Source organism: Telopea speciosissima, chromosome 10 (genome assembly GCF_018873765.1).
Source record: "Telopea speciosissima isolate NSW1024214 ecotype Mountain lineage chromosome 10, Tspe_v1, whole genome shotgun sequence".
Classification (NCBI taxonomy): domain Eukaryota; kingdom Viridiplantae; phylum Streptophyta; class Magnoliopsida; order Proteales; family Proteaceae; genus Telopea; species Telopea speciosissima.
The window spans coordinates 50,414,083-50,426,492 of record NC_057925.1 but is presented as its reverse complement, the minus strand read 5'-3'; the positions used below and the strand labels follow the sequence as shown (position 1 = coordinate 50,426,492).

Sequence of the window (12,410 nt, the reverse complement as noted above, 5' to 3'; positions counted from 1 at the left end):
AGCGATGAAAATGGGATTGCATAACTAAGTCTGGCAAAACTAATTAAATTAGAGGATTTTGAGAGGATGAGAAATGCTTGCTTTAGCTGTCCTAATTTTTGTGATTTTGTGTTTGTGACTCTATTTTTAGATTAAACCTATCTGTACCATTCCCTATTTTCAGCGAAGCTTCAAATCTAAAAGCCTCTAAGGGAGGATTCCTCTGTCAATTTTAAAGCCAGCGTCTTAGCTACCTGGCTTTCCTTTCCTTTCCTTTCCTTTCCATCCCTTTGTAGCCATCAAAACTAACAGAAACAATTGCAGAACTTTGCTATATTACACCCTGGATTGGAATCCTTCTATCTCATGGCCTTATTTTTTGTGATTTTTCCCTCTTTATATCAATCAATCCTTCTATCTGATCATGTCAACACCCACTCCCCCCACTAGCAAGTTATTTATAAGGAATTAAAATCCTCTGCAGTACCGGTTGGGCGGCGGTGCACATCCGGCGGCACAGCAGAGGCCATGTGTGCCATGTGTGCCACCTGACCTCTGCTGTGCCGCCCGATATGCACCGCTGCCCCCCGGTGCTACAGAGGATCCTGGTCCATTTATAAGATTGTATCCCCTCATAATCTTACATTGTGTCAGCATGCCAAGTAGTATGATTCTTGACAGTGATCCCACTAAGGTTGCATTTTGTGAATCTTTAACTCAATTTACTAATTATGGATATTTATTTAGTAAATAACACTATTAATCCATAAGATCAATTTTAATTGAGATAACATATAATCCCCCAAGTGATAGAATTTTATTATGTAAGTCCCTCCACTTTAAAAATATCGTACAACGGATTTATGGGTATGGAGGATGATATCGTAAAAAATCGCAATCCATTGTAACATCCAATATATAGAATCTTAATCATCGATTGTATAAAAAAAAATGTGTACAAATATTTTCAAATTTAATTATGAAATGTAAAGGTGATGTTTTGTTCATTTGTATTGGTGCTTTAAGCTATATGATCATCTTATAAATCATAAATTATTCCGAATGCTTGATGCCCTATGAAAGTCTTGTTCCAGACAATTTATTTATCTGCCATTTAATTAACAAATGCCCACGTGCGTGTGAAGGGTCATAGGATCATAATTTCCATATTTCATGGGGGGCGAGGTGGTCATTTTGCCCTGTGTCTGGGCATGGGTACTACACCCCGCCCCTGAATCAAGGTGTTAAAAATAATAGTGGTCTTGCCCACAATGTTTGAATAAGATTGTAGTTTTAATCCATTTACATGCACAACATTCTGATTATCATGGCGTGTTAACAACAAAAGACACCAACAAATTTCTATATTTTACAAATCCATATTAGTAACATAACATGAGGCTGTGTTTGATATGAATTTTCAAAATAGACCATAGATTTAGAACACATTTTTAAGCCAAAAAAAAGAAAGAGAAAAGAATTGTGTTTCAAAATACGGTACAAATCGAAAATCTATTCCAAGAATCCATATCAACCACAAATATAATCTTAATCAATTGCCTTGTGTTGCGTACACAAATCTAGGTAGAGAGAAAATAGGAAGAAGATTCGAAAAGGCTTAATGGAGGAACCAACCTCACCTCTCACCTCAAGATAAACATCTTATTTATATTTTTGTGTGCACATCTAAAGATAACATCAAGAGAGTTAATTTAGGATTTTCATTACTCAAGTCTATCCTCCTTATACTGTTGCCCTCCATAGCCACACATGTAGACCAAAAATGAGTGATACATTGGAAGACTAACTATGTCTCAGTTCCGTACTCTAGCCTTATAGCTGGTGCCATTTGAATTTCAAATGTCCCCATTACTACTTTACCCAAAATCATCGAACGTGCTACCATGAGGAAGTGTTCAAAGGTTAGAAAGCCTCGTTCTCGTTCCCACTTGTTGATTTCATTTATATGCACAGATAACATCAAGAGAGTTAATTTAAGATTTTCATTGTTCAAGTCTATCCTCCTTATAATGTTGCCACCTTTGAATAGTATTAAAATCCTCTGCAATACCGATAGGACGGCTATAAACATCGGACAAAACAACAGAGACCCTGTGTGCCATATGTGCCACCTGGTCCGAATAGACATTATAACATATAACTATCCACAAGTAATCCCAAAAAATAAAAACGTACAACTATCCACCTTCAATAACTTTCCCTACTACCAAACTCGTAAGGCTCCTCAAGTGCATGTATGTATCACTTGCACACTCTAAATTACATAAGTGCTGCAGAGGATCCAATGGATCCTCTGCTGCATCCTGCCCGTGCAGCCAGTGTGCAGCACCACACAGACAGGAGCAAAATAACAACCCTACCCACTACCGGAGCACCTTGCTTCAGTGGGATAGGGCGGCCATGTCACCCCTGCCTGTGAGGCTTCAAGCCGGCCGCAGCCAGGCGACGGCAGAAGATCACAATCCGAAAAGATCGCAATTTCTTCCCGAAAAATTTGACCCAGGTGCTGCTCCAAAAGGAGAGAGGTTCACAATGTTTTCTTTAATGTGAAAAACTAGAAAATGGAAGACCCTTCCAAGCTAATGAATGACAATGGGAACAACGTACAGAACCCTTGGGCAGTATTGATTTTTATAGATGGATGCTTCCTTCCATTGTACTTGCAAAAACACAGAAGAAAATTTTTCATGGTGTAGCTTAAGAGTCACTGCTATATAAGGCAAGTATGATTGTGCGCTCGAGTTCTTCGAAAAGAAGGAATAAAATATATGGGCTTCAATACATAAAATAATAAACCACACTCTTATGCCACTGATCTGAGTATAACTCCAGATGACCATCCCTTTCTCATGAAGGATGAAAGAGTGAGTTAATCAGTGTCTCCCTGTACAGCAGGCTTCGATCATGGCTAATTGCATGGACAAGAGTAAGTTTTCATCTTTCTGGAACAAAAAAATGCATTTTCTGCAACACTAAGCAGGTGACACAGACAGGTTTACCCAAAAGAGGCAACCAAAGCTACATGCAAAAACACAACCTACCTTCTCAAATATTTTGAATGATATCAAGTGGCTTGATAGAACTGTTCTCTTCAAAATTTAAAAATCTATTGCATGAATAAAGAAATTGCAAGCTATTTCACATCTTTTATGGTAAACACGATCAAAACCCATTTAACAAACCACATATCTATATATGGCATACTCACGGAGTCAAAAAATCAAGTGAAAGGGATGAATGAATGCCAATACCAACTAAAACAAGATATGGGAGGGCCAGAAAGAAGATCTAACTAGATTTAAATTCATTAAAAAGGCGGGCATAAAGGAATGAAAGTCATGAAAGAAAGATCTAACTAGATTTTAAACTCAATAAAAGAAACACAAAAGGAAATGAAAGTTCAATAGGCTAACCCACATCAACAACCTCAAACAATTTCAATCAGAGAGGATCTTGAGAAGGTATTTCAGAGTAGGGAACATCTTCAGACAGTAAGAGCAAGAAAGGCCAACTTGTAGAACATGGAACCAGGCCTGTTTAGTCTACATACCACACCACAGGTCCTTCAGATTTGTAGACACTCCAAGGGATTTTCATGACATGTATCTGAAGACTTCAGGAAGTTTGACATTGTTGTTTGAACTGGCCCTCCCTGCCATGCTTTCATTCGTCGGGTAACTCAGCGAGTCCTCTTTAAATGCCATTCCACGCACACCCCCAAGAAAAACCTTTTGAGAGCACACACAAGGGTAGACACCAGGTTCCCACTTAGACGACGGGCATCTCCCCCTCCTCCTGTACAACAAGGGCAAATACAGGAGGAAAATGATTATGCCATTGTCAAATATCTCAACTACCACTACCATTATCGCTAGGCATTACGTACTGATCAACCCAAGTGGCCTAGAGCTCCACGCTGATTACCAAGAAGCCTCTCTATATCTATACGTCTGTGTTCTCTATCTATCATACCAAAAAAAGTAGCAGTATAATATCGCTATCAAGCATAAGTTCCATTTAAAAAGCTTTGTACTTGCACCAACAATTTCCTACTCAACTGCCAGAGATTAATGCTGATACCACATCATTAAAAAAAAAACTTAACTACGTGTCATCCAGCCGAACAAAGTAAAAGTCTAAAAGAAAACTCTAGCTTTAGCACTAGAGAGAGGAGAAAACCCAAATCAGCTATGAGACACAACACTAAGCACGCCAAATATAACACTACAACTTGAAGCAAATACTAAGTACCAGTATCAACTACTAATCAGAACTAATACTCATTATATACTAATAGAATAGTCACTACTGCAAACTACTGGGATTTGAGCAGTCCAACCAGTCCCAAAATCTGCTGCCATCTGCATGTACCGATGCTCCACGTCTGAGATGAGAAACAAGCACAGTCCCATGCGAGAACAGAAGCTCTTAAGTAATCTGGATTACTGCTGCTGTGCCTGTCTGGTCTGAGCACCACCATAACCACCACCATAACCAACCTGCCCGCCTGGAGGTCCATTTGCCTGGGCAGTCCCATAACCTCCCGCTTGTGAAGCATCAGACCTCCAGACAGCATTTGGATACCCTGAATTCCCATTACCTTCACCATAACCACTCCCCATGTAACCAGCACCAGTCCCTTGTTCTCCCCCACCAGCACCAGCAGGAGAATTGCTGCTTGGTGCACTACCAGCACGTCCTCCAACAGCACCATAACCACCTGAGTTGGCATAAGATCCATCACCTCCACCATAACCACCATAACCATAACCTTGATTACCATAACCCGCAGCTCCACTAGGAGACTGAGCTGTTGCTGCAGAAACAGAACCTCCGGAAACAGCAGCGCCACCGGCACCATTCCAAGGTGCTGCAGTCCCATAACCTGCATTAGCACCATAGCCTGCAGAACCATATCCATAAGGAGCTTGATTACTCCATGGGCTTCTTGGGGCACCAGGTGGGCCACTCACATAACCAGCATTTGGTGCATTTGGATTTCCATAGGCCCCAGCAGGGCCACTATATCCAGCATTGGCACCACCATAGCCGCCGACACCATAACCACCATACCCAACACCATTATTTGCTGCACCATATCCATAGCCAGGTGCGCCATATCCAGAGGAACCATACGCTGGGAAACCACCTCCAGCTGTTTGGGGTTGCATGTATCTACTGGCATCCCGACCATCATATGTATTTGTGTTGCCCCCAGAAGAACCATAACCCTGATAATTCCCACCACCCATTGTACGGCCACCACCTCCAGGATTTGCATCTTTTGGGAGGGCACGCTTGACCTCAACTAGTTTACCATTCAACTCATGGAAAGTCTTGTGCAGGACTCTATCAACTGCTTCCTCAGTATCAAAGGAGATGAAACCAAAACCACGAGGTCGTTGGGTTGTCTGGTCATACATAACTACTACATCTGTCACATCACCATATGTCTCAAAATACTGGCGGAATCCATCTTCTGAAAGAGTGGGGGGCAACCCTCCCACAAATATTTTCTTGGTCCTAATATTGCCCCCAGTTCCAAGGTTTCTGCCTGCATTAGGATTCCCAGGCCTAGAGGAAGTGTGTTGTTCCTCTCTTGACAAAGCCCTTTTAGCCTCCACCTGAATAATAAAGCCAGGGATTATACTGCAGAAGACACACATTGGTAGCAAGAATACAATAACCAGATATGAAGAGCTTTTAAAAGACATGCACAAAATGAAAAACCTCACAGAAGAAAGGTTATAACAAGATTAACTTGATATAATTAAATCTTGGCACTAGATCACAAATGTTCACACTATAAACTTCAAACGGGGGAAGTGGGGATATAACAGATAATAGGACCTGTATTTGACACACAGGATATGTCACATATGCAAAGGGCAAAACTTAATACAATTAAAAATAACCTAGAAGAGAATGACAAGCCAAAATATAAGCAAATTCTGAAACGACGAGTTCCAAAACAAAAAATGCTTTAAGAAAAGAATTTATCGATTAACTATTATTCCTAAACCATCAACACCGAAACATTATGCCCTCCTTTCATTCCATTACTAAACACATAGATGACCATTTACACCAGTACAGAATGCATTTACAAGTTCAACCAGTATCAACTAATTAAAAAATAACTGTGCTCAAAAGAAATGAATGCAATATAAACCATAACCATCAAGCTGCCTACAATAAACGACAGTTTAAATCACATTCATAAGCTATTGTGGTCAATTAAGATCAGAAGCTCCAGAAAATGCAAACAGAAATAATAACTACCAAGAACACAAATCATAGATATCAACGACAAAGTTCCACATAACCATTTTCTCACACAATATCCACCCTCTCCCGACCACCCACTGGACCAAAATGTGAAAATATATAAGAAAACAGAAAACCTCAAACCCAGATCCGGGAATGTACGAATATTTCCACTAAAGTACTCCGAACATATTAATCAACAGAAAATACCCTAATGAAAAGAAATCGGTGTCTCAACAAAAGACCTAAATATGAAACATGGGGAGCAAACGACAATATAAATAATCAAATCTAATCAAAATAAACGAAAGATAACAAAACCAATATTACCCATCAAAGATAACAAATCGAAGAAATGAAACCCATTAAGCTCATAAAAAATCGAGTCTTACCGTTCTCCCGTCAATAGTATGCTTTTCCTGAAGAACCCTATCAAGGACCGAAGGATCTGAAAAGACAACAAAGCCAAACCCTCTGGGTCTTCCTGTCATCTTATCACGCATGATCACAGTCTGCAAAACCTCTCCATAGTTCCCAAAATACTCCTTCAACTTATCTTCTGATGTATCCCAAGATATCCCACCAATGAATAGCTTTCCTTGATCCGAATCCATTTGAACTCAACCAAATCTCAACCTACACAGTTTCTATTCTGCTATCAGTATTACTTCTTTTTCCCCCTGTTCTTCACTCTCTTCTGTAGAGTTGAAGAAGAAGGAGAACCAGAGGACAGATGAGATGGAGAAGAAGGTAAGGGTTTGTGCCAAAGGGAACGCCAACGCCGACTTTGGCCTTACCCCAAAAAAAAATATCTACACTATCGTATGCCCTGGAGAGAATAGGGAAAAAGCTAACTAACAATTTCTGCCTTTCAGAGAAGAAAAAAAAATAGATTTATTTTAACGGATAAGATTGGTTGTTTTGGATGGTCTAGATTTCTTCGACGTGATAACAGTAATTGACGGTCCTGATTCTGTGAAGAATGGTTTTTTATCTTTAGCCAATTGGAATAGAACACATGTCTTTCTCTCTTTCAAATTAGATTAGATTCAACGCCGAATAGGATTTAACGATTTCATTTGTCGATGACTATTCTCTTACCACCCCCCACCACAATATTTTTTTAAAGAGTAAATTACTCCCCCCTCCCCCTGGATTATGCTCTAATGACAAACCTCTCCCCTAGGTTTTGAGTAATGACTCTCCCCTCCCCTACATTCTCAAGATTCTATCAATCGTACTCATTTCATTAAAAAAAGGCTGTTATGTGATAGAAAAAAACATTACCCTTTAAGTGTTAAGTATTAAAAAAAGATCATATTATCCTCTAATAGTTTAATGTTATAAAAAGACCATATTACCCTCTAGAGTTAAGTGTTAAGACATTATAGGGATCCAACATTCTTCTTTCTCCTTTCCATATTGTCTTCAACCCTTGGAAACGAGAAAATCAAAGATAAGGAGCTGAAACCACTTGCAACTCACCTCGGCTTGGGCTTGCAACTCCCACCTCGGCTTGGACCTGCAACTCCCGTCTCGACTTGGACCTGCAACTTCTTTCCTATATCGGCTTGAACATGCAACTCCCATCCCATCTCAGCTTCGACCTACGACTCCCATCTCGGCTCGGTTGGACCTACAACATCAACTTGTAAAGGATTATTGTTCCTTTGCCAAACATGCTTGTAACCAGCTCTAGTCATACCTTGTTCTTCTTAAAATGACACGTCATTTTTTCATTGATTAATTGATGTCTGTGTACTACAGTGAGATTCTTCAAAATCAAGAATTGGATCAGCAAGGGAAAGCCCAGTCACTCCATCTTGTGGGTGTGTCTGAGTGAGAAAATCTTATGGCCTTAAAAAGCCTCTCACCAGTCTTAGGTGATGGGTTTTTAGAAGCCTATAGTAGTATTAGATTAAGAAAATCATTCAAAAAACATAACGACTATAATGCCCAGAAGAATACAAGATCAAGCTTCAGTGTAACCTCAAAGGTTGCAAAGATTACAGTCTGAATTGAAAGTTCTTACCTAACCGTGTGTAGCAGCAAGAGATTTTTTCACATTTGAAGTAGAGGATGCAGAAATTTCACTCTGAATTGAAACAACAAAATCCCCAAAAATTAGGGTTACTCGATGGACTTTAAAAAAAATCCAATGAAACATTCTAAAACAAAAATAGAGAAAACCTTACCTTCAACAACTTGATGGTAGAGGAATAGCGCCGGAGTGTTCGACCGAAACGAAGAAGAAGCTCTCTGGTTCCGTCGAAGTGTTCAACGAGAAGAAAAAGAGGAGAACTAAACTTCTTGAAGTTCTTTGGTTCCGCTGGAGTGTTTGAACCAAAGAAATAAGATTCGTAATCTTTGATATCACCGGAGTGGTCGAACGAAATGAAGAATATCTTCGTTGGTTTCGCTAGAATATTCGAACAAAAGGAAGAAGAAGAGATTTTAGGTTATTTTGTCTATTGTTATTAGGGGGTATTATTGGTATATCAGAATAATAAGGGCATTTTGGGGTTTAAATGAAAATATTTTGGGTGATGTCATCACTTAACAACCCTTTTTAACAGAATGGGTATGGTTGATAGAATCTTGGGAATGCAGGGGAGGGGAGAGTCATTACTCAAAACCCAGGGATGAGGTTTGTCTTTAGAGCATAATCGAGGGGAGGGGGGAGTAATTTACTCTTTTTTTAATTCCTTTTGTCTTGTGACAGATAATTTTCACCAAAAAAATATAGGAATTAAAATTTTTTTTTCCTTTTATCTTATGACAAAAATAATTTCTATATGTTTCTTTCAAAAACTTAGGGTTCGGACATGGTTTGAGTTATCAGTATCAGATTGGTCGTACTAGATGATCGATATCGATATTAGCACCCTGATATATGTACCTGATAATTTTGGGATGGTATCATGGATCGGGGTAGGTATCGGATCTGGATCATGGTTCGTAATCATGGTATCAATATCGGATTGGTGGATTGGATCGAGATCACCCAATCTCGAGCCAAATATGACACTTTTGCCCTTTTTTGCAACCAAAAAAAAAAAAAAAAAAACTCATTTTTAAAACTATGTTACCCTTGTCCATACAGGTGGATCGGATCTGTCTCGGCGATCCAATCTGATCCTAGATTACGAACCATGATTCGGATAGACAGATTGGCATGATCCACTGATCCCCCTTTTAACACATGTGACTGAGGTTGTGTTTGGTATGCATTCTAGATTGATTTTGCATTCTTAAACGATATGAATGCAAAATCAACCTAGAATGCATTCCAAGAATGCAGACCAAACATAACCAGAATGTAGGTTTTTCGAGTTTTGCAATTAGAATTCCAAAACTTCATGTCTCTCTCATTCCTTCTTTGTTTTTGACAAAATTTGGAGCCAAACACCATTTTTACCTCCTTTAGATATCCAAGGATGCAGAAATTTGGTTTAACGTTTCCTCAAGTGATTTCCCCAAATATCAAAGTTGATGTATTTTTCTTCTTCGATAAATTACACGTCATCCCCTGGTTTTCAAACGAAACTCAAATCACCCCCTGGTTTTTGAAAATACTCAAATCATCCCAGGTATTAGACCCCAATATGACAAATTAGTCCCTACCCTTAGTTTTATGCTGTTAAGTGATGTTGTCAGCCAATTAAATAAATTTAAATCCCTAAACTACCCTTGACATCCAAACATAGATTTTGAAGGGTAATATTGAAAATTTAATTCTAATGTTTTAGTACAAGGGTAAAATAGTCATTTCACACCAATAACTAACAGCAGACTAACACCGTTACTGTAGAGGGGGACGGATGAGTATTCTAAAAAATCAGAGATGATTTGAGTTTCGTTTGAAAACCAGGGGGTGACGTGTAATTTACCCTTTCTTTTTTTAATCAATTTTGATGGTATTTTTTTGCTCTAAAACACATCTTTGTGATGATATGTTGGTAGTAGAACAATTTCCCGTTTAAGTTTTTTGCAATTTTTTTTTTTTTTTGGTGTAAAAAGATATTGTTAATGTGATTTTTACAAAATTTTCAAATATTATAAAAATGAAATAAAAATAAATTTTTTTACCATGATCATAACATTGAGATCTACAACATTCAAGTTATGAGTTTTTTAAGTTTATGGATCTTCTAACAAAAAATCTATCAAAGTTGCACTATGATGATATTTTTTATTTTTAAAATTCAGTAATAGTATTTAGTTTTTTTTTTAATTAAAAATATATATTTTTTATAAATTTAGGGTACATTGTATAGATTTTTCTTGGATATTCACTGTTTTTTTTCCCACTTTTAATTCTTAGGGTAAAAGATTTGCACAATGTCATTTAATTTCAAAATTGTAAGCAAACACCCCTCATGAAACTCAAGATTACTGTAGCACCACCCCTGTAAAATGTCTTATATGCCTTCTTATTTTTAATATTTTCTCATAATGCCCTTCCTCCAAGTCATGAAACTACATCCTGTCCATGTTACAAACCCTCTCCCTAATTTTTATATTGAATGGATTTTTCTAAAATTTTATAAATTTGTTTACAAACTTATTGTAACAGTTTACACCAAATTGATTTAATTTGGGAATGTTTTGCATTAGTTTAGGTTTTGAATGTCATTTAACATGCATGCTTTTCATATTGCATTAATGTAACTATGATTGTGAATGTGATAATGTTGCATTGGTTATATTGTATGTTGTGTGGTACCGAAGACGGTGGCCGGGGTAGGCCGGCATTAGATCCATGTGCAAGATATGTATATATGATCTGTCATGTGCCGGGTCATGCTAGTACCCAGGCGATAGATAGTATGAGACATTGATATGCCCGGAATACCTCTCAACACGATTGAATCATATAGTATACATGCGGTTAGGATTTTGTTTCCCTTGCTACTACCCTTACCAACAGGGGTTTAGGTGTTGGGTAGTCAATGCTCCCTACTTGCTTGTGGAATGTGAGAGAGGCTAGGCCGGGGATGACCATTGGCTATCAGGGTCTGCCACTAGGTAGTATCGTGCATGGTTATGTCCGGCGTGAGCCCCAAGGCAGTGATTGAGGATACATTGCGGCGATGATTATAAATGACCCAAGGTGTATCCCGAGTTGTTGTAGTAGCAAGTACCTAGTAACTTAGATTGTTTGTCAGGTGGCAACATTGTAATTAATACATGTATCATGGACTACATGTTATTGTTTATATGCTCCCCATCCCTTCACTGGGCTCAGTGGAGCTTACCCTTCTTTGTGTACACATTTTTAGATGTTACTATAGATGTTGGATATGTGGCGAATCTTGGGGTACCCTCCTCGGAATATGATTTCATCGGTGTCGAGGACCCAGAGTCGCTGATAGATTGACCATGGCGATGGGTGTCCCATGCAATGATTGTGCCTACGGGGCTTATTGATCTGGAGATTCTACTTTTGTTTATTTTGAGTTTCATACCATTATTGTATAAACAATTATTTTTTATACTTATTTTGTAGTTATGAGATGGTCATTGAGAAACATGTATAGACATAGTACTTATTATCACATTAGTTCAAATGAATATTTTGTAACTATTTGATTTGTAAACGCTTTTGCAACCTCTTATAATTGGAAATGTAATATTTCTCTTTTCACACTCTGATAAATGTGCGTTAGATTGATTGTAATTCGAGCCACTGCATTTGTGATTCTGACGATTATATAGAATGACACGTGTTGTCCTAGTCATGCCCGTGTTTATTACTATTTTATTCCTTGTTGAAATGGGGGTGTAACACATCCTATCAATGATCCCTCCCTTATTATTATTCCAGGGGTGTGGAGAGAGAGAGAGAGATTTGTTTTGATTTTATTTTATTATAATCACGTTCATTATAGTGTTTACTGTGAAATAGATTTCTTTCAAAAAATAGGTGAAACAGTTTTTCAGCTATTTCAGGATTTCTGTAGAAAATGCTTTCAATTTCACATAAATAAGGTGCAAATCTTACCAAATAACTTCCAAAATTGAAATTATCCCTTTAAATAATTCTCAAAGTCATACCAAAGAGAGCCTAATTTAGGTATCAATATCAGATATCGATGGTGACCAATACTGATATATATCAATTGATAATATTTTTTTAAAAA

General features: G+C 38.1%; 1 protein-coding gene across 1 annotated transcript; it reads right to left on the bottom strand.

The window, feature by feature from the left end:
* Positions 1-4,084: 4,084 nt before the first annotated feature.
* On the bottom strand, positions 4,085-7,005 carry LOC122641344 (heterogeneous nuclear ribonucleoprotein 1-like). Its single transcript, XM_043834555.1, has 2 exons — positions 6,660-7,005; positions 4,085-5,624 (listed from the first exon to the last, which is right to left on the bottom strand). The coding sequence occupies exons 1-2, from the start codon at positions 6,879-6,881 to the stop codon at positions 4,443-4,445; spliced, it is 1,404 nt and encodes a 467-aa protein (XP_043690490.1). The 5' UTR covers positions 6,882-7,005; the 3' UTR covers positions 4,085-4,442.
* Between the last annotated feature and the right edge of the window lie 5,405 nt (positions 7,006-12,410).